The sequence below is a fragment of the Bombus vosnesenskii genome, unplaced genomic scaffold (assembly GCF_011952255.1).
Source record: "Bombus vosnesenskii isolate JDL3184/JDL3185 unplaced genomic scaffold, Bvos_JDL3184-5_v1.1 scf7180000013270, whole genome shotgun sequence".
In the NCBI taxonomy this organism is placed as follows: Eukaryota; Metazoa; Arthropoda; class Insecta; order Hymenoptera; family Apidae; genus Bombus; species Bombus vosnesenskii.
The window spans coordinates 154,947-179,150 of record NW_022882928.1 but is presented as its reverse complement, the minus strand read 5'-3'; the positions used below and the strand labels follow the sequence as shown (position 1 = coordinate 179,150).

At 41.8% G+C, this 24,204-nt stretch overlaps 1 protein-coding gene across 1 annotated transcript in view; it reads right to left on the bottom strand.

Annotated features, from left to right (window-relative positions):
- LOC117231110 (sodium/calcium exchanger 3) overlaps positions 1-24,204 on the bottom strand; it is a 121,792-nt gene that overhangs the window by 36,931 nt on the left and 60,657 nt on the right. The window contains exons 4-5 of the mRNA XM_033489208.1: positions 18,064-18,255; positions 9,108-9,275 (exon numbers count right to left, since the gene is read on the bottom strand). Coding sequence (XP_033345099.1) covers positions 9,108-9,275; positions 18,064-18,255 — 360 coding nt within the window. The remainder of the gene's footprint in view (positions 1-9,107; positions 9,276-18,063; positions 18,256-24,204) is intronic.

The window sequence follows — 24,204 nt, the reverse complement described above, 5'->3', positions numbered from 1 at the left end:
AGATAATTAACGCCCCGATCGTCCATGACCAATGCTCTGGATTTTCCCAACACCGGTGACAGATGGCTGGAAATATTCGTGGAAAGGACTTTGAGTCTTAATTCGACGTTAAATCCTAATTTACGGTGATGCGGCACATATTGCGTAGTCGTGGAATATCGCGTGAACGTGTGCGGTAGGCCATTCTTGCAACACGAGTCGGCCGCCGTGTGCAAGCTAGTCTTGAGAGTGAGTTTAAGCTGGAATGCGGGTTATCTTACTTACCTTCCTTCCCCTATTTCTAGCCAGGTTTATGATCCACTGGTTTATCATAAGCCAGCCTGGAACGGCTCTAATGAAGTCCAACGCGAGAGGCGAATAACAGGCAGTCAGCTATTTCGCAATTTACTGCCTCAGGAAATGGAAGCTTGCAATCGTCGCCAGTCATCTTTACGATTCGACAGTTGTTCCTTCGACGATTACCAATTTGACGAAGGGCCGACCAATTTGACGGAGGGATATCATTTTTAGAATCAGAATCGGTATCTTTTTTCTTTTCTTTTTCTTAGCATTTTACTGTTTATTTTACTATTCTAATTAGCGTATTTATCTTATGACGATAATGAGACACTAGTGAGTTTTGTCGTCTATCTTTCTTCTTATTTACAGGTAACTCTAACTCGTTTTTCGACATCGACGGCTAAACGTTTAAAATTAAACGAAGAGAAAGAAAGATGAAGAAACATCCCTGTTTTCGACAGTTGCAAAACAGACAGGAGATCTGAACTGAGAAGAGCGGGCTATAGCTGCAGCAAATTTCTCAGTGGAGTGATCACTTGCTCGAAAGAAAAGGTTGGAAGAGCAACTTCCGCCAGCTTACATGTACCCTAAGAACCTTTATAAGTCCATTAATATAAGTTTACGATACGTTTTATACATATTACACGAGCACATGCACGTTCCATCGGCCACGTATATTGCTTTACGTGACACACTGTTCCATAAGACCCTCGGGTGCCATCGGTTTTAGTTTACGAAGCGAGCCAGCCCGTAGCGAGGATCACGGTTTTTTCCTTACCGTGTTCTCGATATAACTTCTCGGCCAACTCTCCATTGGACAGCTGTTAAACAGATCGTGTATCTTTGCATATTTAACGGTGAAATATCGATGCGACGTCGAGCAACACCACAGAAGAAATAGAACATTTAATAAGCGATGTAATGAGTTTCCTGGCTTTATACGTCTCGCAGCGTCGAATTGGAAAGGAACGCGCATCAAATCCTTTGCATCGCCTCTACGCACATATGTTTGAAATAATCTCTCGAATAACAGGACAGGCTATGTCGTTGACAGGAATTACGCATAATTTACTCGAACAGGTTTACTCGACCGCACACGTTTGCTACTTGTAAACTCTTTGATGCCAGCTTTGTCCAGCTGTGTTCCATTTTCTTTTGACAGACTTTTATCTCTTTATTTTTCCGCGTTATACGTTGCCTTTTATCTCGTTTATGTTACGAAAGAGCAACGTATGCAACAAAGAGTTTGTTGTTTATTTTCGACGATTCTTAATTTCTCATTTTGTAATTATCGGCACGAATAAGCGAAGCGAAGTAAAATATAATCATCCGAGGAAGAATTGAGAGAAGAACTTAAAGAACATTTCAGAGAAAATACTTGGAGTCTGTAATACTCCAAGGAGCATCTCCAAAAGCCGCAACGTCGGATCCGCGGTATTTACAATTCCACGAGGTCTCGGCGAAGACAGGTTCTTGTTGTTCGTTCCTCGATTATAATTATGAACGTACTTACACGCGGCCGGAAGGCATTTGCATCGCGAATTATTCCGCAGAACCGGAGAATGCGAAAGCGCGACAGAGCAGTAACGCGAATCCAAACGGATCCGTAATTTGTTTTTCGTCGGTGGAAATTAGAATTTCATTACGGTTTGGTCACAGCTGCAGCCATTTTGTAGATACACGCGCACGTATCGCGTGGAAACTTTTTGCAATCAAATTTTGGGACGTCCCCACCTTCGCGCAATCCGCGACTGACATGAAAGTCACGTAATTTACGTTCTTTTTCCGAGCCAACTCCACCACCAAGCAACTTCCATTTACTTGTACAATTTTTTATACTCTTTCCATGTGCCCTTGCGTCTGTTGCATCCTTTCTTTTCTTCTTATCGTTTCATAGTATCATAACCCTTTCGAGATTTCAATTTAAGATTAATTTAAGATTAATTATGCAATAATACGGTAAAGCAGACTACGATACGAGACTCAAGTTTTGAAGAAACTTATATGTTGATGGTCAATCTGTACCGTATTCTTAATTATGCCAATTGTTTCGCTGAAATGTAGCCTGTGTAGGCTCACGATGCAGGAGGCGGATTCACACTGCTTTCGTATTTTTTAAACTATGTTTATACGATCGTCATGCGTGTGTATATATACGTAATTTGGCTATGGCCTATTAATAAATGATATGATAATATTAATGGAAAGTTAGCTTAAGAAGAATCGCGTTATATCTCATCAGTCTCGTAAGTATCGAAGTAACCAACGCGATAACGCAACAGTTTAACGCATGTTCCGTGTTTTTCTCAGATAAATGTTCCTGTACTTTTTGCAAGGGATTATCCGTATACCGTGTCTGGCTTGTAAACGTTCGAAATAATTTTGCGTGGCAGAATGAAGAGAGAGAGAGAGAGAGAGGGGGCAAAGTATCTGGCGAGTAGACAATGAAAGCCCACAAAATCTCCCCGGAGTAGCGATCCCTTCTGCAGGATAATATCATCGTGTCGAGCTTCACATTGTGGAGAGACTCTTGCCGACGTTCGCCGAAGACTTTCTTGCTAGTTAGGAGATACTTACTGTGAGTTAAAGCTCATCACAGTCTCAGAGACATCGCCTGTTATCCGATCTCAAATTTACTTCGCCATTTTTCCACCACTTATACTCCTCGGATCAATTTCGCATTCTCTCTAGCTTTCTCAAAGCACATTCTAAATTTCCTATTTTCAGATAATCTTACTTATGCAAATTTATGATTTTATTAACGTAACCGGAGGAACGGTTCATCTATCAAAAAATAACGTCACCGGACTACGGATTTTTATGCAAATTCATATTCTCGTAGACGCAAAGAGAGGAAATTGAGTCTAAAGAGGGAGAGAGAGTTGCTTGATTCTCCGAATATCGGAAGTCTACTTTAGAAATATTACTATGGCTATACTATAGTATCATTGGAATTTTTCATAAATGCGTTATTTCGGAATCGTAGAAACGTTTTAGACAGTTAGAGAATTTTGTACAGGCCCGTAGGGATTGAAACTGGGCACCATTTGCCGATTCCTATGTTTACCTCGCCGCGCCACGAAGTTTCCTTAATCGTTGTTTCTACCACTGAAAGAAGTTATTTCTATAGAAAGCGGCTTCCGCTATTGCGATGCTTTCCTCCACTTCGTTTTATCGACTTTTTTCAAGGACTGTAGCGTTGTTTCTTTGGAAAGTGTCTTTTTTTTTGTTTTATACATATCGAGGGATTTGCAGAAAGCAATCTCCTGATTTTTCGAAGGTTGTCGAGCACATTCTCTCTTTCAGCCGGTTGTTTCGTGTAACTCTATCTCCGGTGATTGATGGTCCCGTCAACCCGTGATCTATCGCGTTAATCACGAGATACCCCGTTACGGTTTCATTCTTTTTTTTTCCCTAACAGTCATTAAACGGATCGCCGGCACTACATCGAAGGATCTCGTCGGTGTCTTAATCTTCTCGCTGCCGTTTTGATTTATCGTTTCCCTTTATCTACCATGGTCCTTCCAACGAACGAATCATCGAATTACCTTTTTCTCTTTCGGCCAAACACATTATTTAGCCACCAAAGTGGATAGCTGTAACACTTCTTAAACCATTACGAACAAACAACAATGCTACGCTGTTCTTACAATTACCGTAAACTCGAATCCAAACTTCTACGATTTCCAAAGCTTACATTTATACCGCGAAATCTTCTTTATTTGTAGATAGAATTTCCGAGTCATCGAATTCTAGGATTAATAGGATAAAAATTGTATCTTATTACTCGACCAATGGGAAGATAAGAAAATCTATGAAAGTCACATCGTCCAAGTTAGAAGCTCGATTACCTCTAACTTGTTCGATGTGTAATTATATAATGGATTACTAGCATGTGCAATTATATTATTTCTTCTACGAGACTCTTCCAAACCAATTTCTACTATATTAATCAATGCTAGCCAGCTCTTTTTCCAGTTTCAATAATACTCGTTTCTTTCTATTTCTATCCTTTCGACTATATCACACGCATACGGGTCGTACCATGACCTGTACTATCGGGATCTTCGTCAAAGAAAACGTGGGAGCAAAGGCCAAACCGTAGAGGTACGATATTTCTGTCGATAATTGTTAGGAGCGCGGCCTATGTGCATGTGCTCTCTATTTCGTGTTCGTTTGATGAAACGGGCTAAGGTACATCAGCCATTCGTTTCATTCGAGATTACGTCCTTGGACATTTTCTAGGACACTGCAGCAGCCCGCTTTCCCGCGCCAATGATCTTCACGCGGCGAGGAGCTTTCTCTCCCCTCGTTACGATCCGCGGCTATCTTGATCGTCATCCTTATCTCTGCGGAGATCTGCCACGATTCGATCGACAAACGCTGCTCGAGACAACGAGAATACTTGAAAGAGGCGATATAGTGACGCTTGCGACAATTTTTTGAAATAAATCCGTAGCATCGATCAACGATGGGATGGAAGCTGCCGGAACGTAAGTTAGAAACGAGTCGTAACAGTTTACTTTCACAGGCAGACAATTCTTCTACTAATTTTAATTTAATTTTAATTTAGAAACCACGGCTCCATTAATTTCTCAAATTCCACGCACATGCACGGGATTAATAACGAATTCTCAAGAAGGAAATGGCTCGTTTCCCATTGGGGAAGGTTAACTTCTAAGGATTATTTTAAGGATTAAGGTAATAGCCTTGACGATTAATAAACTTCGCCGTTGAGATTCATCCACGTTTCGCAATTTTAACCAACAGAAATAAACAATATCGAATGTTTTTAGTGATCGCGATTCGATGGCCACGGATTGTAGTTAAATTGGCGTGATCAACGCAGAGGTAGACAACGATAATGCTCAACGATAGCCAGGTCCGTGATCAGCTCGTGCGAAGAATCCTTCAGCTAAATCTAGAGAGGCTATAAAGTGGTTTTTCCTGTGGGGCGGATTATGCAGAGGGGTCGGTTTCGATCGGGCTTCGATCGGCCGCCGGGTCGACAGCCACTCGATAAAAGCAAAGAGGGAGAGAGAGAGAGAGAGAGAGGAAGCGCGAAGAGTGTTCGTGACACGCCCTCGAGGTAATAATTTGCGCGGTCGCTGGAGTAAATTTACATGGATGCGATCGCGTTCCTAGAATACGAATTTCGGTGGATCACGATCCTATGAACGATCCTCTATTCCTATATATTCCCCTTTAGATTTAGGTTCCTTTCTGTCCTAGTAAAAAGTGTAATTTAATCTTTAATTCAGAGAATCATCGTATGAAATTGTAACATATCGAAGTAGCGCAACATTGATCACGTTGAATCGCGTGAACGCGTCTTTCCATGAAATATTTCCTAAACGCGCGCAGAAGAAGAAGATGAAGATCTGAGTACACGGCGTAAGCACGAAGTTTCTCGCTGGAATTTTTATTCTCGCGAGGGAACTTGTCGCTAGCTGAATTTTCCCTCTCACGATCCGTAGGTTCGAGCGTTAATTTTATAATCCGCTGTCCCGCTTCACATTGGAAGACGCCGAGGACTTTTTTCGCCTCTGCGGCAACCGCTCGTCGTCGCGGCGTTTTCTTTTCCATTGGTGAAGAACCGCGATGAAAATTTAAAGAGTCTCGGAGAAGGAAGATCCGTTAGCCTCTTAACCAGTGGCCAGAGACGCCGTGTTACTATGTTAAAAAGTCAATTACTCCCTAAGGCGATTACAAGGTTTATTTAATAAAGGAACAATTACAGATGAAAGAGAAGCAAGAACTTGGAAGCGACGAGATACCAGGTGGTCTTTCATTTTCCACCTTCAGTCTGTAGGATAGAAACGTATTTGAAAATCTGAATATCCGAAAATTTGAATATGCACGAATTTAAATACGCAATTGTCGAAACGTACAGGTAGGAATTTCACAACGTTTGCGATTAAAATAGAATTTTCTCTCTCGTAATGACGATAATCGATCGTGTGACAGGGAAAACAATATTACTTGGAATAAAAGGATATAATTGGAAACTATTACACCGTTCGTTTTATTTGGTGAATTTAGTTAGCGCCGATGTACAATATTTTTCAAATGGTATTTGATGAAAAATCGCCAAAGCGGCGAAACATAAACCTAAAAAATAACGGATGATTCGTTACACCCGATAAACATTTCACGCTTTAAAATTGTCTGAAACTAACATCGATATAATTTCTCATTTTGTAAAATTGTTATTAAAAATATTGTAAAATTATCGCTAAAGTTAGACGGGAAAACGCGACGTTATTTATGGAATGACCTGTGACATGGAGCAAGTTTTACGACTGTTTCGACTGTTGTTACGCGATGTACGCGTTTTGACGATTTTACGATCAATCGATGACCATTGACACGCGACTAGGAACACGATTACGTTTTTTCCCCTGCACCATTGTTACGAATCGAGAATCGAGGTTGCGAGAATTCAACGACTTCATTACTTTTTTTCTGCACTCACGCTGTACGCTTTTATGACACGAATTTTCCTTTCTTGGTAAATTTCTGGTGGTATTCTGTAAACGCGTATAGCAACAAAATATGGCAAATTAATTGGACTACACGCACGGTGCGCGCCATTTTACGACGCTTTTTCTCAATATTTCGTTAAACGGAATAATTATTAACGCTTGAGATGAAAAATCGTTTATGCTTTTTCCCACGCGGAGCTTATTGATTGCGGACGTGTTTTATCTCTCATGTAAAACAGAAAATCGCGTTTACGTGTTAACGCCTCGTTTTCATGCGTGCATAAAGGATGGCAAAGTACTGCTTTTTATGCAAGTTAATCGAACACTTGCCCTTTATTGGATAGAACAAGCGTAAAGCGTCGATTTTACAATTTCCAGCTTGAAATTCGATCATTTATCTGCGATAGGGAAGGAAGGAGCGATTAATTTCGCCGTTTTAAGTAATTTGCCGGCCTTAGTTAAGGATTATGCGGGAAATTGTTCATTCAACAATTTCTGAAACGTTGGAATTACGCTCGATCGACAGAAATTTATTCCCAAATATTAGGAGGCTTGCGGTCAGTAACTCGAGCTCTGCGGCAATGTAGTTCAATTCCCAGTGGAAATGGACACAAACGGACATCAAAGTTGTCAGGGGTTATAGTAGCAAATTGCTATTTCCAAGCAAACTTCTCCCTTAGACATTAGAGGCAGGCAAATATGTATCTGCACAGCAGTTAAAATCACAATGTTAGAAACACTGTTTTTCAAGTTTACCTCATAATTTACTGCTATTTGTGCCGTTTTCTTGCTATCGTAGCTTTATTTATCAATGGAACCTTGTGGAAGTAAGTCATTTGTCTCTTGAAAATTGAAATATCACGCGTACGTATATAAGAAAAGTAGGAAATAGACAAAAAAGCTGGAGTCGATCAATTAGACTTCGAAAACGCTTATACGATTCCCATCGTAACAACAACGGTGTTTAATCACCGTTGATCTAACACAAAACACGATCTTTTCGTACGAATGATGCGTTTCGATAAGGTTCGCTGCTTACAAAAATCCCTATAAAACGTAGCGAGTGGAAACTAGGAATTAGCTTCGTTGATTCATCGAAATTGGAGCTCGACGTAGCTAATAGTAGAGGTCCATAATAGTAAGACAACTTTTAATTAACCCTTATCCTTTGTCGCGTAGTCCTTCGATGCTCGATCGTCGAAAGGGCAGTTCCAAACAACGTGAAACACACAGCGAACTAGCGGCGTTGACGAACGAAGACGAAACGATAGCAGTGCAGACGAGAAAAAGAGCGACGGGCATGTGGAGGCAGTCTAGCGTGAGTTTAAACGACGAACTCGATCCACTGGGGAAACTCGATTTCCATTTCCTGGCAGAGCCCTTCTTGCAATAAAAGTCTCGCTACCACGTTGAGCGTCTCTTGATACTCTACATGTTCTTGTAACTCACTACCTGTCCACAGTAACCCGCCGCAAGATCTTTTCCGTGAGAGAATTGTGTGCCGGTACTTACCATTTGCCTGCGGCAGAATCTGTGCGATTCTTCCGCAGGACAATGAAAGATCGCCAGAAACTGTCCTCGAGGTTATCGAGATCGCTCGTCGAAGTATTTCAGGCCGGTTGTCAGATCAGTTTTATGGAGCAAATGTGTAACTTGACAGCGGACTGTCAGATAGAAATCCTCGTGACTTTCCAATCGTTCTATCGATTTGATCACCTGCCTGCCTTTTGAGTTTCTTGCCGATAACGACGTACTGTAGCTAATTTTGCGGATAACGAGCGAATTGATCCGAAGTAAGAAACCTCGGCTGGAAATTCGGTTGCACGTGACAAGAATACGCGCTGTGAGAAGAACTCTTAAAGAACGCGATTTGTTCGAAATATAGGGAATAAATCGAATAATTAACAGTCATAAAACGGAATAATCGCTGTATCCAGCTGATATGTTCTGATACATATTAATACGATATCCAATGTACCGTTTTTAGACCACTTAATAATTTTCTGCAAGAATTTTCCACGTGTGAATGAAAATTCGTTCCGTATCCTTGGAATCGTATGGCACGGCCTTCGTCAGATTTAATTCACTCATAAACAAGGCCACCATCTGCGATTTTTAATTTACAAAGCGGAGAAACTCGTGTCGCGGGGATACCAAAAATATTTCAGCACGTGCCTCGTACTCGACCGAGTATAAGTGGATCTCGCTTGGCTGTCGACAAGCATAACTTACGCGTGCCAGATGCAGCAACACCGCAGGAAACCGCCCTATCCCATTTCCACCATTTTCCCCGCCAGAGGAGCGTCCATTCTTTCGAGTGCAGCTCGATATCGCACAACTTACCAGTTGGTGGGACAAACGCGAACAACACCTTCCACAATAACGTCAAGCCGTGCATCAGATAATCCAAGGAGGACGGTGAGATTGGTTCACCAGCACCTTCGCCCTCGTCCTCGTCGCCGCCGCTCACCGTCAACGCCTCCGTGAACTGTTCCTTCCACGAGCTCGTTCCTGAGAATATGTATTTAGCGATTATTACGAGTAAATTCATTTTGTCGAGCACCTACGGTGATACGGAGTACTCTGGAAAATGAGAAGTGTGGATAGTTGCGAGGTAGATTTGGGATTAGGTCAGACTCTGATCTGTTTGCACGTATCGTAATTCAACGCCATCGAGTTACGGTATTTTGTAAAAAATACCCGAGTAACAGGAAGAACGTGAATACCAGAGAGGAAGATTTGTAGAGTTGTAGAAATTTGTTCGGTGTTTTTCCTACTCTGCAGATCCTAACGAAAATTTATTAACAACTCGTTGTAATCCGGCATTGCTGTTGAGTTATAGTATTTTTTTTTACAAGAGCTTTGGAAGATGAAAAACGTAAACAGGGTGAGATAAATTTGAATTTGTGGAATTTGCTGGCAATGTGTCTTTCTCTTCCTGGAAATTCAACAAGAATGTATCGTAGGGTCGCGGCATCTCCATGGCGAAATAAATAGTTTTCATGGTGCGTAGTTTCCCTCTGCGGATTCCTTCGCCTGTCCTCGGATCCTGCAATTACGTCAAACCACCCCATTCGTAACGCGTAACATTCCTACACCGTTGCGATCCAACATCCGCAAATTATTTCCCAGCAATTCCCTTTCTAATTCTCGAATTCTTTCTTATTCCAGGGTCGCATCGAACCGCCGCTCAGAGAAAAGAATTTGGCGCCCGTCGATGAACTTTCCAAGCTTTTTCCTTTGTCTCGGATTCAAAGTTCCCATCGGGAAACTTTTTATTTCGCCGAGCGATAAATCAACGGCGGTGCGCATTTCGTGGAGGAATTGCAGCGTGAAGAACAAAACGCGAAACCAATGTTTCGGACGTGGATTCTTCCATTTGGATTTTTCCCCTTTCCCCTGTATAATTTACGTGTTTGTCCATTCCAGGTAATTGGCGAGCGTTGGTTATCGCAATTTATTACAACGCCATAAATCAGCATCTAGCGAGGTGCTTTCCGCCAAAGAACGTTGCTGCGAGGACGTGTATCGCGTTCGATCGATTTTCCCCGCCGATAATTTCCACTTAGTTTTACAAAGGCTGGCGGCACACGTTACCTGGTCCGAACGGAATTTTTCTTGTCGAAGGTTGTTTAAGGGCTAACGCGTCCCGCCTCGATCAATTATTCTCGGTATCAGCCTCGGGACTGAAACGACCAGCCTGCAACCTCCAAGAAGTTATCTATCCAGGCGAGCGACTACAAAATAGAGATTAGCTACACTGGCTCGCGAAATTATGCGAACCTCCTACAAGATTTGTACCTCCATATAGTATGTCGTATAAAACATTCTAAAACTGCATTGGGATTTCAATGAGATATGACTGTCATTTGGTTGTGTTGGTAAAACTTGGAGTGAATCTGAGAATATATACAGAAGATATACAGGGTGCGGCAGAATAAAAATAAGAACGAAATATGGAGAATAAAATTCTTTGATTTAAGGTTTAGTTTTCGAGAAAATCGAGTTTGAAGATTTGTCAAGTATGCTTGAACAGCATTGAAATAAGCTTGAAAATTTATCATACGCATACAAGTACCAGATCGATTCTTAAATAAACACGTTCAAGCTCTATTTTCTCGAAAATAAAGCCTTGAACGAATAAATTTTATTTCATATTGTTGACTTGCTCTCGCTTCTATTAGGTTGTCCGAAAAGTGTCTTTCTTTTACAGACACGTCTTTTACAACGATGCATCTTTATACAAACATGAAACCTAATCTGTCGAACGATGTGATCTTTATTTTGACAGAACAAACTGAATCGTACGTAATTCGATAAAATAATATAAAACGGAAAATGTGCGTCCACTCTTTCCTTATAAAAGGGAAGAAACTTTTCGGACGACCTAATACAATAGCATCATATTGACGCTTGGTAAATTTTTAAACTCGATTTTGCTCGTAATCTGAGCCTCGAATGAAGAAATTTTATTGCATACTTTGTTCTTATTCTTTTTTTACTCTCACGTATTATTTGACCACACCCTGTATATACAAGTTCCATACAAATTTGTATACAGCGTAAACGTATGTTTCGTAAAAGATTAGTATTAGCATGAATAACCACCTGAAGTACAGGTATATGATAATTCTTGTTCGTAAATTTTCCAATGCCTCCGCGAGCCTGTGTTGCCTAGAGGAAATTTCAGACAAAATTATACAACTCTCGTACGTTTCTCCATATTTACGTTTTCACTTTGCCCGACATGCAGCTAAACGTTCGAAACAGCCGCACGTTTATTCCCAAAGGATACGCTGGCGTCTAGCACGACTTGAGAACGTCTAACGAAACTTTCACAATTTTACGACCGATCTACGCCAGCGTGGTCGTAAAACTTTCATTAATCCGTCGTCGTTTCTTGCTGTTATTGCGATTTCGCGAAACGGTTACGCGTTTTTTCGCACAATTTGCTTATTTATTTATCTATTTACGGGACACGCCTCGCGAGACGTTGCGTTATACGCTCCGTGAATAGATCAATAAGATGTTGTTGGCGTGCGATTCCAAATTTCTCATTTATATTCAAAATGCGATGAAACAAGTGTCCGATATCACGATCGTATCAGCTTGAAATCTTCGTGGAACGAGCGTGATCGCAAAATGAAAAAGCAATTGGAAAGATAGAGAGATGAGAAAGAATGTAAAAAGAAGAATAGAAAAGAACAAGGATTAAGTAACGTCGAATTAAATGGGAGAAAGGAATTTCGAAGCAAGAAAACGACACCTTAGCTGATGTTAGAAGCGTTAAAGGTTGGCGATAGGAAGGACAGGTCTCGCAGGATTCGTTGTCGCGAATATGGTCGGCGTTTCTTGCGGGAACGCGAGCGTGCGTCAATTTTCTCTCCCTCTCTCCCTGAAAAGAATTAAAAGAATTGATTCGTTCCGCCTGGAATACTCATCCTCCCGAAAGATGGAGCTGCTCGAAGAGATTCCCTCGCTTGGTCGTCGTTGCCATACTCCGCGTTGGATTAAACCGACCACCGACCTGGTTAAACAATTTCGTTCCCCTCGTACGACACACGCTTTAAAGATCTCTTTTATTTTCTAGGCGGAAGAAAACAACGAGACCGGAACAAATACGTGATCGTCAAAAGACTCACGTTCATAGCAATTCCAGCGAGCAGATTAATATCTCCGAATCAATGTACCTCTGGTTTCTTCAACGTTTCGATGCCGATTACTTCGAGCAATTACGATACAAATCTGCCGATTTAACCAACTTGATCGGGGGAAAAGGAGCAGAGCAGCGATTCAGAGATCGTCGAGTAGAAAACGAGTGGGATCGAACGCGTTTAGATAACAGACTGACGCTTCGTATTTTCGAGTTAAAATTAACCTCGCCGAGGGCAGTCGACGGTGCGCGCACAAAGGGTGCGAATTCTTCGGGACAGACCTTTCATCTTTCTCTCTCTCTCTGCCTTTCATCTTTTTCTTCTCCGTTCGGTCGAATAAAAATTGCTGGCCTAAATGGCCATTTAAGAAATTCGCAGGAAGAACAGCGAACGACGACCAATTTATGGAGCTCTTTCCGAAACATGTCCATGGCAGTGACAGTGAATTAATTAATTTTCAAGGAAATTGCCAACTAATTATTTTTATCGATATGTATATGGTTTTGCGAGAGAAAGAGAAGAGGCGAAAATTTGATCAAGAAGTCGTATTTGATTCGTTCGTTGTATATTTGATATATTTACAATAATTTACAAGCATCCGGACTGTAATGTACGTAGAAAGGAAATCAAATTTATTCAACTGGAAAATAGATTTTGTTCGTTTCGTGGAACACGGTGTTTGTCAAGGTTTTTGCTGCCGGGTAATTCAATTGTTTATGAAAATCGCGTGCGCATTCCAACGTACCGGAAACGTGGCGTTTTATCGACAGCTGCTAGCAAATGACGAACACATGCCTCGACTTTTTCCACATATTTCCCACCTATGTTTCGCGTTGCAACATTTTTGTTTTCTCTCGGTTACGTTAATCTGAATTTCGATAGATTCCGCTATCGCGGCAAAGAGGTGCGGTGTAGCCGCAGTTTGTTGGAAAAGCTATATCAAGCTTTAACATGGACCGAAACGCGATAAAATAATTCTTCGGTCTGCGTTTGTCGGATGAATAACGACACATTCGGCAAACTGGCGGAATCGCGGTAACACGATTTCCAGGGAAGCTTCATTGAGCGAGCAATCCTTCGAGCTGCTGGTTGAGATTGCAGTGAAACAGATTCCAACGGGTAAACGCCTTCGCGCACTGCCAACATTTACATTTAAAGCAGCAACGCTGTGGAAGTTGTCATCGCGTGGTCGTTGTCCTACAGCCGCGTGCATCTTCGATCCGAATTGTCAGGAGGAAATTTCGTTTATTTTCTCTGATCCTCTTTACTCGATGATTTCACTAGCGAAATCGTAAATCCCGTTGAAAATTTACAAATAGTTTCGATCTAATTAAAACCAGAAATTCAACGTGTAATCGAACTGGAAGAACTTTGATCTAACCTCGGTTTCTTTGAGTTTCATAAAATTATTATTTGAAACAAGGGCGAGAAAAATATGAAAGGAATTGCTAGAATTGGCAAATTTTAGTCGCAATATCAGGCGATCGATTCACGAGAGCGAAATACGTTGCAACGATCCACGCAGCAGCGAGTAGGCGAGTCCGTCATCGACTGGCTTATTCTAGCGTAGAATCGACTGGTCCCTGGAAACACGCGTTCCGCAGACCTTGTACTCGACCCGGCACAAGCGTCGTTCTTCAATTACGAACGCGTAATCGAATTTGTTACGTATGTCGGAGCCGGTGGTCGCGTAACGAGCTCGTCGGAAAGGGGATTCTTTTCTCGATAGACGTTTCGTTCGCACGGTACACGACGGTTGCTCTCTGGAGATTTATGCGATAAAAATTTTCATCGGCAGCTGCTATTCCCATTTCTTTTTTTCTTTCTTTTTCATACGTCAACTTTGGCAAAAGGTTGCAGATTAAAAGCAAACAATTTCAATCGGAAGCCGAATCCGAACGACGTTACATTTAAATTTCATTCATGTTTCGGTTTAATTTCATTCAGCCGGTGTAATGGCATCAAGCAAACGCCGCATGATTATATAAACATCGGAGAATATGGGAGCAACGACGGGCTCATAATACCGGTAAATTTGTTTGAACGTTAACAACCATAACAAATTAAGCGTACGCGGAAAAGGTTCACGGGTTAATTTTCTCTCTCGCCTCTGTTTCCATTTCCTTTTATTACCGGAGTGAATTCTTTGACGCAACTTACCCTCGATTTAATTCAACGGGGCTTCGTTTGAAATTAAAATTCTTTCGTCTCCGGTTTAACAGCGTAACCGGAATATTTTCTGCAGTTGGCGCGGATGTCCATCGATTCTCCGTTACCATTGGGAATCGTCTGGAACAGCTATGCCACGCTCGAAAACAATTCCACTCACGGAATTAGACCAGACTGTCGGCTGTGCTCGATTAACGAAGATGTCCTCCGGCTCGACAGACACATTGCCCGCCAATAAATCAATCGGCCCGACGCGTCTAAACACCAACGGTATTTCTCTCTTTCTTTGTCAACGACTTGTTCAAAGGACTTCGACTTCTCATCCACCCCGAATCCATTAATTTCGCCGGTTCTCTTTGTTTCGTTTCTCCCCTCTGTTCCGCTCCGCCCTGGCGGATTCTGTCGGATAGATCGTGAGAGGACGTTCCTCCATCTCTCCAGACGAAAACGTGAAAACGACGAGGAAACGAACCCCGTTGAAGGGAAACGCTTTATCGAGGCGCGAAGAAGGCGTGTCCCTGGCGATTTCCTCTCGCGAAAGGCAGGGCAAAACGTGAAATGCAAAACGGCCCGTCGAACAAAAGGAGTCGCCGTGCAATAGAACCGTGCCGATTTACCAACCCACCCGTAGTTCCTCTCAACTTTAGCCGCCACCGGATTCACCGGACTTTGCGCCAACTCAACCCTCCTCTCTCTTTCTCTATTTCTCTGTTACGCTCGACGATACAAGTTTGAAACACAATATAACGGGACAGCGATCTCGAATCTAATATCAATAGGGAAATAGGCGAAACGATGCCAGCAGCTCGTACCATTTTTTTCCAACGTCTACCATCGCCTTCGTGTTGTAGCGCGTCTAGACAATAATTAAAGTTGCGGCATCGAGATAGTTGAGAAGGTTTACCATAGCGGAACTGCGAAAGCATATAAAACGAATTCTCTGTTGCATAGAATCGCTAAACTCCAGCTATCCGCTCTCGGAAACTTCACTGTTCCCGTTCGAATTTCGCTTCCGTAGGTGCGATCCAACTTGAAGAAGGTTCGCGCGTTGATTCAGTGCGCGTACGCGTGTTTCCGCACGCAGTACTCTCGGTTTTAACTCTCTCTTTCTCTCTTTCTGCGTATTTTAACTTCGTTGGGATATCGGAGAATTTCCTCGTTTCTTTTTCCTTTCATTCGTGGGCACAAATATAAATCTGTTTACAGAGGAATGACGTTGACTGAGCGTGCAGGCAATATCGATAGCTACGAATTAATAAATAATAGAAAGGGAAGGGGATGGAAGGGGGCGGTAGAGAAATCAAATTAAATAAATAGATTAGTCTACGACGAACTACATGGATTAATATCGAGTAAGAACAGATTGAAAATACGTCTATACAATAATTCTCGATCGACGAAGACCGGCTTAATTCTGATATACACGCAGATATTTCGCTTTTATTATTTTGCCAGTTAAACTCGCGTGTAAGCTTCCTACCAAACTTTCTGGATTACGCAAACTTGTTACCATTTTACTTTTTGAACTAGCCTTAGTCGGACTCTCCAATGTTCCAATTTTGTGACAATGATCCAACATCCGTTGATCGATAGTGATCACTGGTTCAGGAAAAACGAAGATTTGGCCGAAATAAAAGCGTGTATCTAATTAATCTGCATATGATTTTAACATAAGAACTATCGATAGTTAACACGAAGCTATTTTTTACCAAACCAGTCAAAATGACTGGTATTTAACAAATATATAATAACAGAATATTTTTATATTTATTGATTTATTACCTTCTCACAGAAGAAATTCCATGTTATGTAGTACATTTTTGGTATTATTAATCCATCTGGGACCATGATCGACCTAAACGAAGATTGACACATTTATAAAATTGTAGAACCAATCATTTTGACTGATGTCGTATTTCTAGCGTTAGGACCTATCCGGAATTTTCCTGATAATTGATATCGTCATACTGAATGATACGCAGTAAAAGTTTAAAAAACGTGTGGGAAGTTGTACAAAAAGGGGAAAATGGTTAATTGGTGTCCGATAAACAGATTGTAGGACCCTTTTACACTTTGACAAGCCAGATGGATTAATAATACCAAAAATGTACTACATAACATGGAATTCCTTCTGTAAGAAAGTAATAAATCAATAAACGTAAAAATATTCTATTATTACGTATTTTTTAAAGACCAGGCATTTTCACTAGTATTGGTATAAGTGGCCCCGATACGAAATTATTTTCAGTTTGAATACATAAAAAGCAAAATAAAATTCATTAGATTATTCTTTTAGTTATCGTTGCGAAAAAATATAACATGAAGTAGAAATTTTAAAATAAAATTGTAAAACCAGTCAATTTGACTGGTGTGGTAGTTCTAGTGTTAAGCATAACTCTGTCCGTGAGAATTTTGTGCTTTTTGTACCTTCGTACATCCTTGAAATATCAGACGTACGTTTTATCTAATTGATAGATAAAAGTATCAGGAACACGAGAGGTTACTATCTCGTATGGTTGTCCGTTCAGGTAGTCTGTGCAAATATTAGGATCACAGAGAAGCCGTTTTCGTCGACCATGTGGATAACTCAATTGGTTACGGTAGTTTGATTCTGCTGGCGGAAGAATCTTCTCGGGAGACCGTGTTGGCGATTCTTTCCTCTCGCCACCATTAACCCGTTCGTTATTATTGGTTTCTATTAGCTATAGGATATCTAGATAATTACTCGCAATGATTTCCACCAATGGTTTCGTCGCTCGCGTAAATTAAAGTAGCGTATAAAATAAATTCAAGATAGATGGCAAGTTTCGAAGGAAGGAAGTGAAATAGGAAAGAAGGATCATAAGGAAGAGGAAACTACGCGATGTCTGAAGGGAAAAACAAGCATAAAAATAGATGTTCTTGCTCTGTAATTATTTTTCACTAGACGCAGTCTGGCAACACGCTTCTGTTCGTTCGTTTTCAGTGGAAGAGCGGTAGGTTAGCGGTTTCTTAACCTATCCTGCTTTAATCAGGGCTCGTTCACGAGAAAATATACGCCCGAGTGGTGCAATAAGGAGAATTTGAAGTCAGAGCGGCGGATAATGCGGCGAACAAGAGACAAGAAACGGCTGAAATCATAAAATGCTTGGTGATCAAGGAAGAGATCTCGCTGCGAGAGGCGGAGGAAATTGGGCAGGCGAGTATCGAGCTTTTAAATATTCTACCCCACCGACTCGTTAAAACGCCAGAATAAGAAGATAATTTCCAAAGTTACGTAGAAATAAAAATATAGGCGACTACGGAGCGGAATGTTCCTCGAGACGACCAAGGGGGAGGCGATCTGAATGTCGACGGTGAAAATGTAATAATCCCTTAGGAGGAACGTGCGTGAGAGGATGGAAAAGGGGGCGTTTGAATTCGTTCGCGTTGCTGGAGATCAAGGGGCTGCAAGGGAGTGTCTTAGAGAGTTTCAAGCTGAAGAAGTATCGACTCACCGAGCAGGATAGAAGCGTTGGCTCTCTGCACCAGTTTATCCACCGTGTTCTTGAACTCCTTCGATTCTTTGATTCGTATCTGCGCCCTGGACACCTCGCCCAGTTTCGGTTTCCCAAGCAACGCCATTTTTTCTTCGGCAGTGCGCTCCTCCGGTTGCTTCATTTCCGCCGCCACTGCAATCCCTGCCTCGGCTGAAAACACATCGCACCTCGCTGCTCAAGTAGTTCGATCAACAGTTCCGGGAAATTCCTGCCGTTGCCGGTTATACGATCGAGACGCAGGCGCCGCGTAAAGAAGACGAAGGAAGATATAGAAAAAAAAAAAAAGAAAGAAAAGAACTCGTCTGGATTTCCACGTTAATTCAATTCAAACGCGATCGTTGCTCGTTTGTTAATTCACGCGGGCTGTACAGCGAATTTCATTCTCTATTCATCGCGAACACATCGAACGGCAAGAAACGACAGCTAAGAGCACGAGGAAAATCAATTTCTTGATTACCAGGAGGCAAAGACGACCTTACGAGCGATCCGTTTTATAAATCATAGCCGTGTAAAACACGCCAGACTCCGATGCTAATTCCGCGCGCCAATGTCTGACCATATACCGGCTATTATCACTTACGTGGCAGTATCCTACTGATATGTACCGCCATTGGCATAGCAGCACGTTGTTCTAGCTACGTTAGTTCGTCCTCGAGCGCACCGATTTTATGCCGTATATATCAGGCGAGCGTATATTCCTTTCTTTTTGAACTTTTACTATTGCTTTATTTCGCCTCTACGCTCTAACAGCGAGTAAAATGTATCCGAACGAGGCCACGCGTCTGCTATGAATAAATATCGTTTGATTCGATACGTTGCACGCTCGAGAATGTGCAAAATGCATGGTTTTCCAACAAAATCGATAGGCAACTTAAGGCAAAGCTGGAAGCTCGAATGGAAACGGGGCAATTTATCACTAGCAAAATATCTGACGTACCAATCTGTAAGCAACGTCTTCCTAAGCGATACCTTGTAACTGCTGAATTTGCCGCAATTTACCTGGGGAGGCTACATCATCGTAAGTTACTCCTATCGGCTCACTTTTTACGACCGTTGTAAATATTCCGGCTCGTTCCTGCCGCGTGTTACGTCCACCGGATGAAGAAAATCCGCGCGTGACCATTGAATTCCAAGGGTCTCGCGCCATTCTTCTTTTTTTTTTCACCGCCTCTTCGACATACCATTCGGCTCGTCCATTCATCCCTTAATTCAATACGAGCTCCGATGCAACCGAACTCATTTCCTCCGCGACGTGAAATACGAGCGGCTCGTACGCGTGTGTACATCAACCACGTATCGCGCGAGAGCGAACGCATTTATCATCGGCATGCAGAATGCATACGGTTCGAAAGATCGTCGTATCGATCCCGCCGTTGCGTTACGTCACGCGTTTCTCTTTCTACGGAAATCTTAGAGGACGAAGATATTTTAGAAATAAACGTTAGGATTTTTGTCCTGTGTTTCTTTCTTCGCGGATGAAATTCACAAAGCGTAATTTTGGTGTTCGTTTTATTTCTCGATGGGAAATTTAACGATAGCTTCGAGTTTGATTCGATAGAAAATAGATTAATGGGACAACGATTATAGTTAAAGGTATTTTTTCGTTTTTTTTTTTCACGAAAAGTTTCAGTAGGGTAGAAATGCCAGTTAACAAATGTATCGTACTTTTCGTGTATTGTGTTTGATGCATTATCATCGTATTTAAATGTATCGCTTTTGTTTCTGCGTACGAAATGTAAGATTTAATAACAGACATAATCGGATCGTTCGAAGTTAAACACGGAAACAAAAGCCGTATAAGGTCGCGATTTTATAGACGCTTTTCTTGGACATTTTCCAGAAAACTCCGGCGAGCTTCCATAAAAGGCTCGACCCATCCTTTAAATCGTGCTCTCTTGATTTCATAGAAGCTTTTATCCAAGCAGACAGATGTAGCTTCAGAATGCTTGTTCAGAGCTTCTTCAACATCGTACACATAAATAGAAGTTCTTGAGATCGAAGACCAGAGATATTCGATGGAATATTGAACAAAGCATCCCGGAGTACGGAGAGCACGCGAACTAGGAAACTGATTATTCATTTCTTAACGTGTTAAATTGCTTAATTATTAATTAATTGTTAGTTGTTAATTCGATATCTACAAGGCTGGTTCTTCCATTCTTCGCTCTTCGTTCTATTCACATTCGAACCTATCGTATTTAGCCGAAACTGTCTTTGTGACAATCTTTGAGTGATCTCTACAGTTATAATTTGTATTCGATGAATTAATAGTCACGAAAAATTGCATAAAATTGTAAGTTTGCATTAACATTTGCAGTCTACTAATAACTGATAATAGCTTCTAACTCTGCTGAGAACCATCGAGTTCTCGGCCACTGAAAAGAGAAATCATCCGATTCGGCGTTTGAGTCGGCAATCTCGAACGAGTTAAAAACTTGTATTAGGTCGTCCGAAAAGTTTCTTTCGTTTCATAAGGAAATGATGGATGCTCAACATTTTTCGTTTCATATTATTTTATCGAATTACGTACGATCCATTTTGTTCTATCAAACTAAAGATCACAACGTTCGACAGATTAGGTTTCATGTTTGTATAAAGATACGTTGTTGTAAAAGACGTGTCTGTAAAAGAAAGACATTTTCCAGACAACCTAATACAAATAACTCGATCCTTGTCTTTCTCTTTGACTCCTATAACTGGACTAGGTTGCGGATTTTTACGCAGTTTCTCGTTCCTGTGAAAATAACCAAAGAAACGGAACCTGCATAGTAATCTGTCTTTTACTTCATTTTTTTTTTTTTTAATTAAATTACGACGAATGCTCCACTTTGGTTATTTTACAAACCTTCGTATATCGTACGTATCCTGCGGGTTCTCGCAACATGAAATTAATCAGAAACGCGTAAAAATTCAAAAACGCAATAAAAAACGCGATCTAGTTACGACTTGAAGAAATAATATTTCTCAGTAATTGAAGAAATAGAAATCGGAAAAGGAGAGTGGTCGTTGGGTCGTTACGGAAGCGGTTTACAGGTATCGACAGGAAGTTTGCGATCTTCTCGTCTCCCTCGGGATAATTCTCGTGAAGGGGAATCGATGTTACGTTCCTTTTTGAAGCGTGTGTCTCGCTATTGCTCGACCTGTCGTCGCCGTTTTATCCGTTCTTCATCCGTTGAACGTGGCCGGGGTCACGAGCCTTCAATTTCTCGCCACTTTCATCTCTCGAACATCGCATATCCTCTCAGTTGAGATGAAATTCTTCGGATTCTCGCGTGTTCCACCGGTTATTCAATCCTTGCTCTGTCTTCCTTTGTTTAAAAGGCAATATTTTTCTTGTCATCTTGTCACCGTGACGCGATGGTTAATGACACGCGTCGCGTTACGTCGACGTTCGCGCGCGAACATCGATTATACGTCGTCCGCAGCCTTCTTCCGGTTAAAGTGTCTCTGGATTTTTTCTTAGAAAACTTCCACCTAATCGTTATATCGTTACATAGGGTGTCAGAAAAAGAAAGGCGAGATTTTACGAGTCTATAATTCTCTGAAAGAAGAATAAAACACGTGCGATCGGCACAGCTTTTAAAACCAATCCATCAAACAAATTTCTGTGTGCTTTCGCGTTTGCAAATGACATTCGACGTCTTCCATCCAATTTCGGTATAAGACTGACATCCGCGGTATTTTCTCAGGGGCTCTTTCCATGCGTCGTACATGTTCTATTCTCTGTCGTAAAACTGTCACATAGTTTATGGTTGACGAATAGATTCTTCGCGTATCGTTACAAAGACAAGTCCAGCAAACTAATGTCTCCAGAATCTTACGTTACGGCGAAGTAAAATTTCAACGTCGAAAGGATTGATTTCAGCGTCTCTACGTTTATTAGAAACATTCTACTCTTCTCGACGAATGGTACAAACTTGCAAAGCTCTGGTCCTTATCGTTACTGCGTCAGTCGTATTATGCGAGAACGCGTCGGCTCTCTAATCGACGGTTGCGTTTCACTATTTTTACAAATAAACTCTTACCGTGACCAGGAATACCGTTAATTTCAAAGGTTAACCGTCGGAGAAAGTTTGCGGTATTGAAAAACGGTGCAACAAACTTTCAACACGGATGGTCTCGCCCGTGTCAAGGCCTGCTTTGATAGACAGGTCTGCCTTTGTCAGTTATTTCCGCCAGGGATTTCATGGAATTTCCACTTTTTCCCAATACCTTTCTAACACACACACGCGCACAGACTCACGCTCACGTTGGTGGCCTACGAAAGACGCAGCGTTTTCCGAGTGGAATATTATTCCATTCTTGGCGGCTTTTAGCATGCTCTCGCGTTACCATCGTCGAACAAGCTCCCTCGAAGAAGCTTCTTATCCCGTCGGAAAGCCTGCACCGTGTAAAAACCTCGACAAATCTGATATCTCGGGTTTTCGGCTCGGGATTCAATTTCCTCGTATGTCCTCGAGTGTTTTTCGATGTCGCGGCGGCCACGACCGGGAATTATCCGCTTCGATATTGATTACCAACGAGCCTTCGCTCTTGCCTTTCCCGTGCTTCGATTCGCTGTTTCGTTTCGAAAAAGAACGGTGAAAAAGAACGGCTTCCTGATTGCGAAAATGTCATGGGACACTGCTCACACTGACCTCGTCCGGTTATTATACTTATTTATATTTATTTATGCTGTTGTGTTTACTTTTTTCACCTACAGTTGCTCACATTTCAGACACCTTGCAACGTCCATAGGTAGCACGTGGGTGTGATGGTAATATGGTAATTGGAACAGTTAAACAAGAAGCGATATTAGAGTCTGTGGTAGAGCGTCTGCTACGTCGGCGAACTTTAAAATGACATTTTGAAGAAAGGAGCATTGACCGTAAAACGTCGACAAAGATTGTAGACTTCTATCTGTATGTTACCTTATCTAACGAATAGTATTCTAATGAAGAATTTATATTTACAGATTTGAACAGAGCTTTGCTTAAGATAGAAGATCCTGACTTGGAAGGAGACAAGAATTAGATAAGAAAAAATTGTCCACGCTATATGAAGTTTTCTCGATGAAAGAGCCGTTCTCAAACACCGTACGACGTTTATCATGTAAAGACGACCGATCGTTTGATCGTTCACGAATCGCTGGCTTCGCCGCCCTTTCGACGTTTCATAAAGTCGAGCGTCCTTTTGCAGGCGGTTGTTTCTCGTTCGTGGGTCACGGAGTTTCACGGGCAGAAGCGTCGCGACGCGTTTATTTTGGAAAAATAGCAAAGCTGCGTGGTCGAGCGCCAGTCATCAACGATTCTACAGGAGAAAAATACCAGCGTGGGCTTTCGCGCAAAGCGGCTGAAATGGCAAGTGTCGCGGCGACAAAATAATGCGCACAGACTGACGCGTGTACAGCTGGTCGCTGGTTCGTCGCCTGATTACGCGCGAATATCGTTCTTTTAATTATGCCACTGTCATCCTAACTACATCGCATTCATCGTTCGCGCGTATCACGTTATTGATTCGCCTGCTCGTTTATTAACCATACGCTGGCTCGTGCTGCTCAAACGTCGCGCGATTTATAAATGGCGTGTTCGTGGAAGAACCTTGCGAAAGGCACGGGACGGTCGTTCGATGTTTTTCGAGGTAAACGCGAATTTACGCGCAGGGACGTGTCGTATCGACGTTCGTGGAAATCGGTTTCCAAAAATTGTCACGTTTTTGCGATGTCTCTGGCAACGTCGTCCCTGGTTTTTCCCTTCCACTCGCTACACATCCGCGACTACGAAGCTACGTTTCGAAGGTTTCCAACCGTAGAACGTAACGATGCGATTCTTCCGTTCCATTGATCCTGACTTTAATCACTTCGGGAAATTAGACTCGTTTTTGCCTTGCCAATCGAACTACGCTCGATCGAGTCTCTCGTAATCTCGAAAATGCCCACGATTCCAATCATTTATCGTTGATGACGAAAGCTATTCGCGACAAAATTCTACGCAGAAGAATTAGTACGATGATCGTTCACGAGATATATTAATATTCGTCGAATATATCAGGTTGTCTCAAAAGTTTCTTTCGTTTTATAAGAAATAATTAATTTTCCTTTATTTCTATTATTATACACAA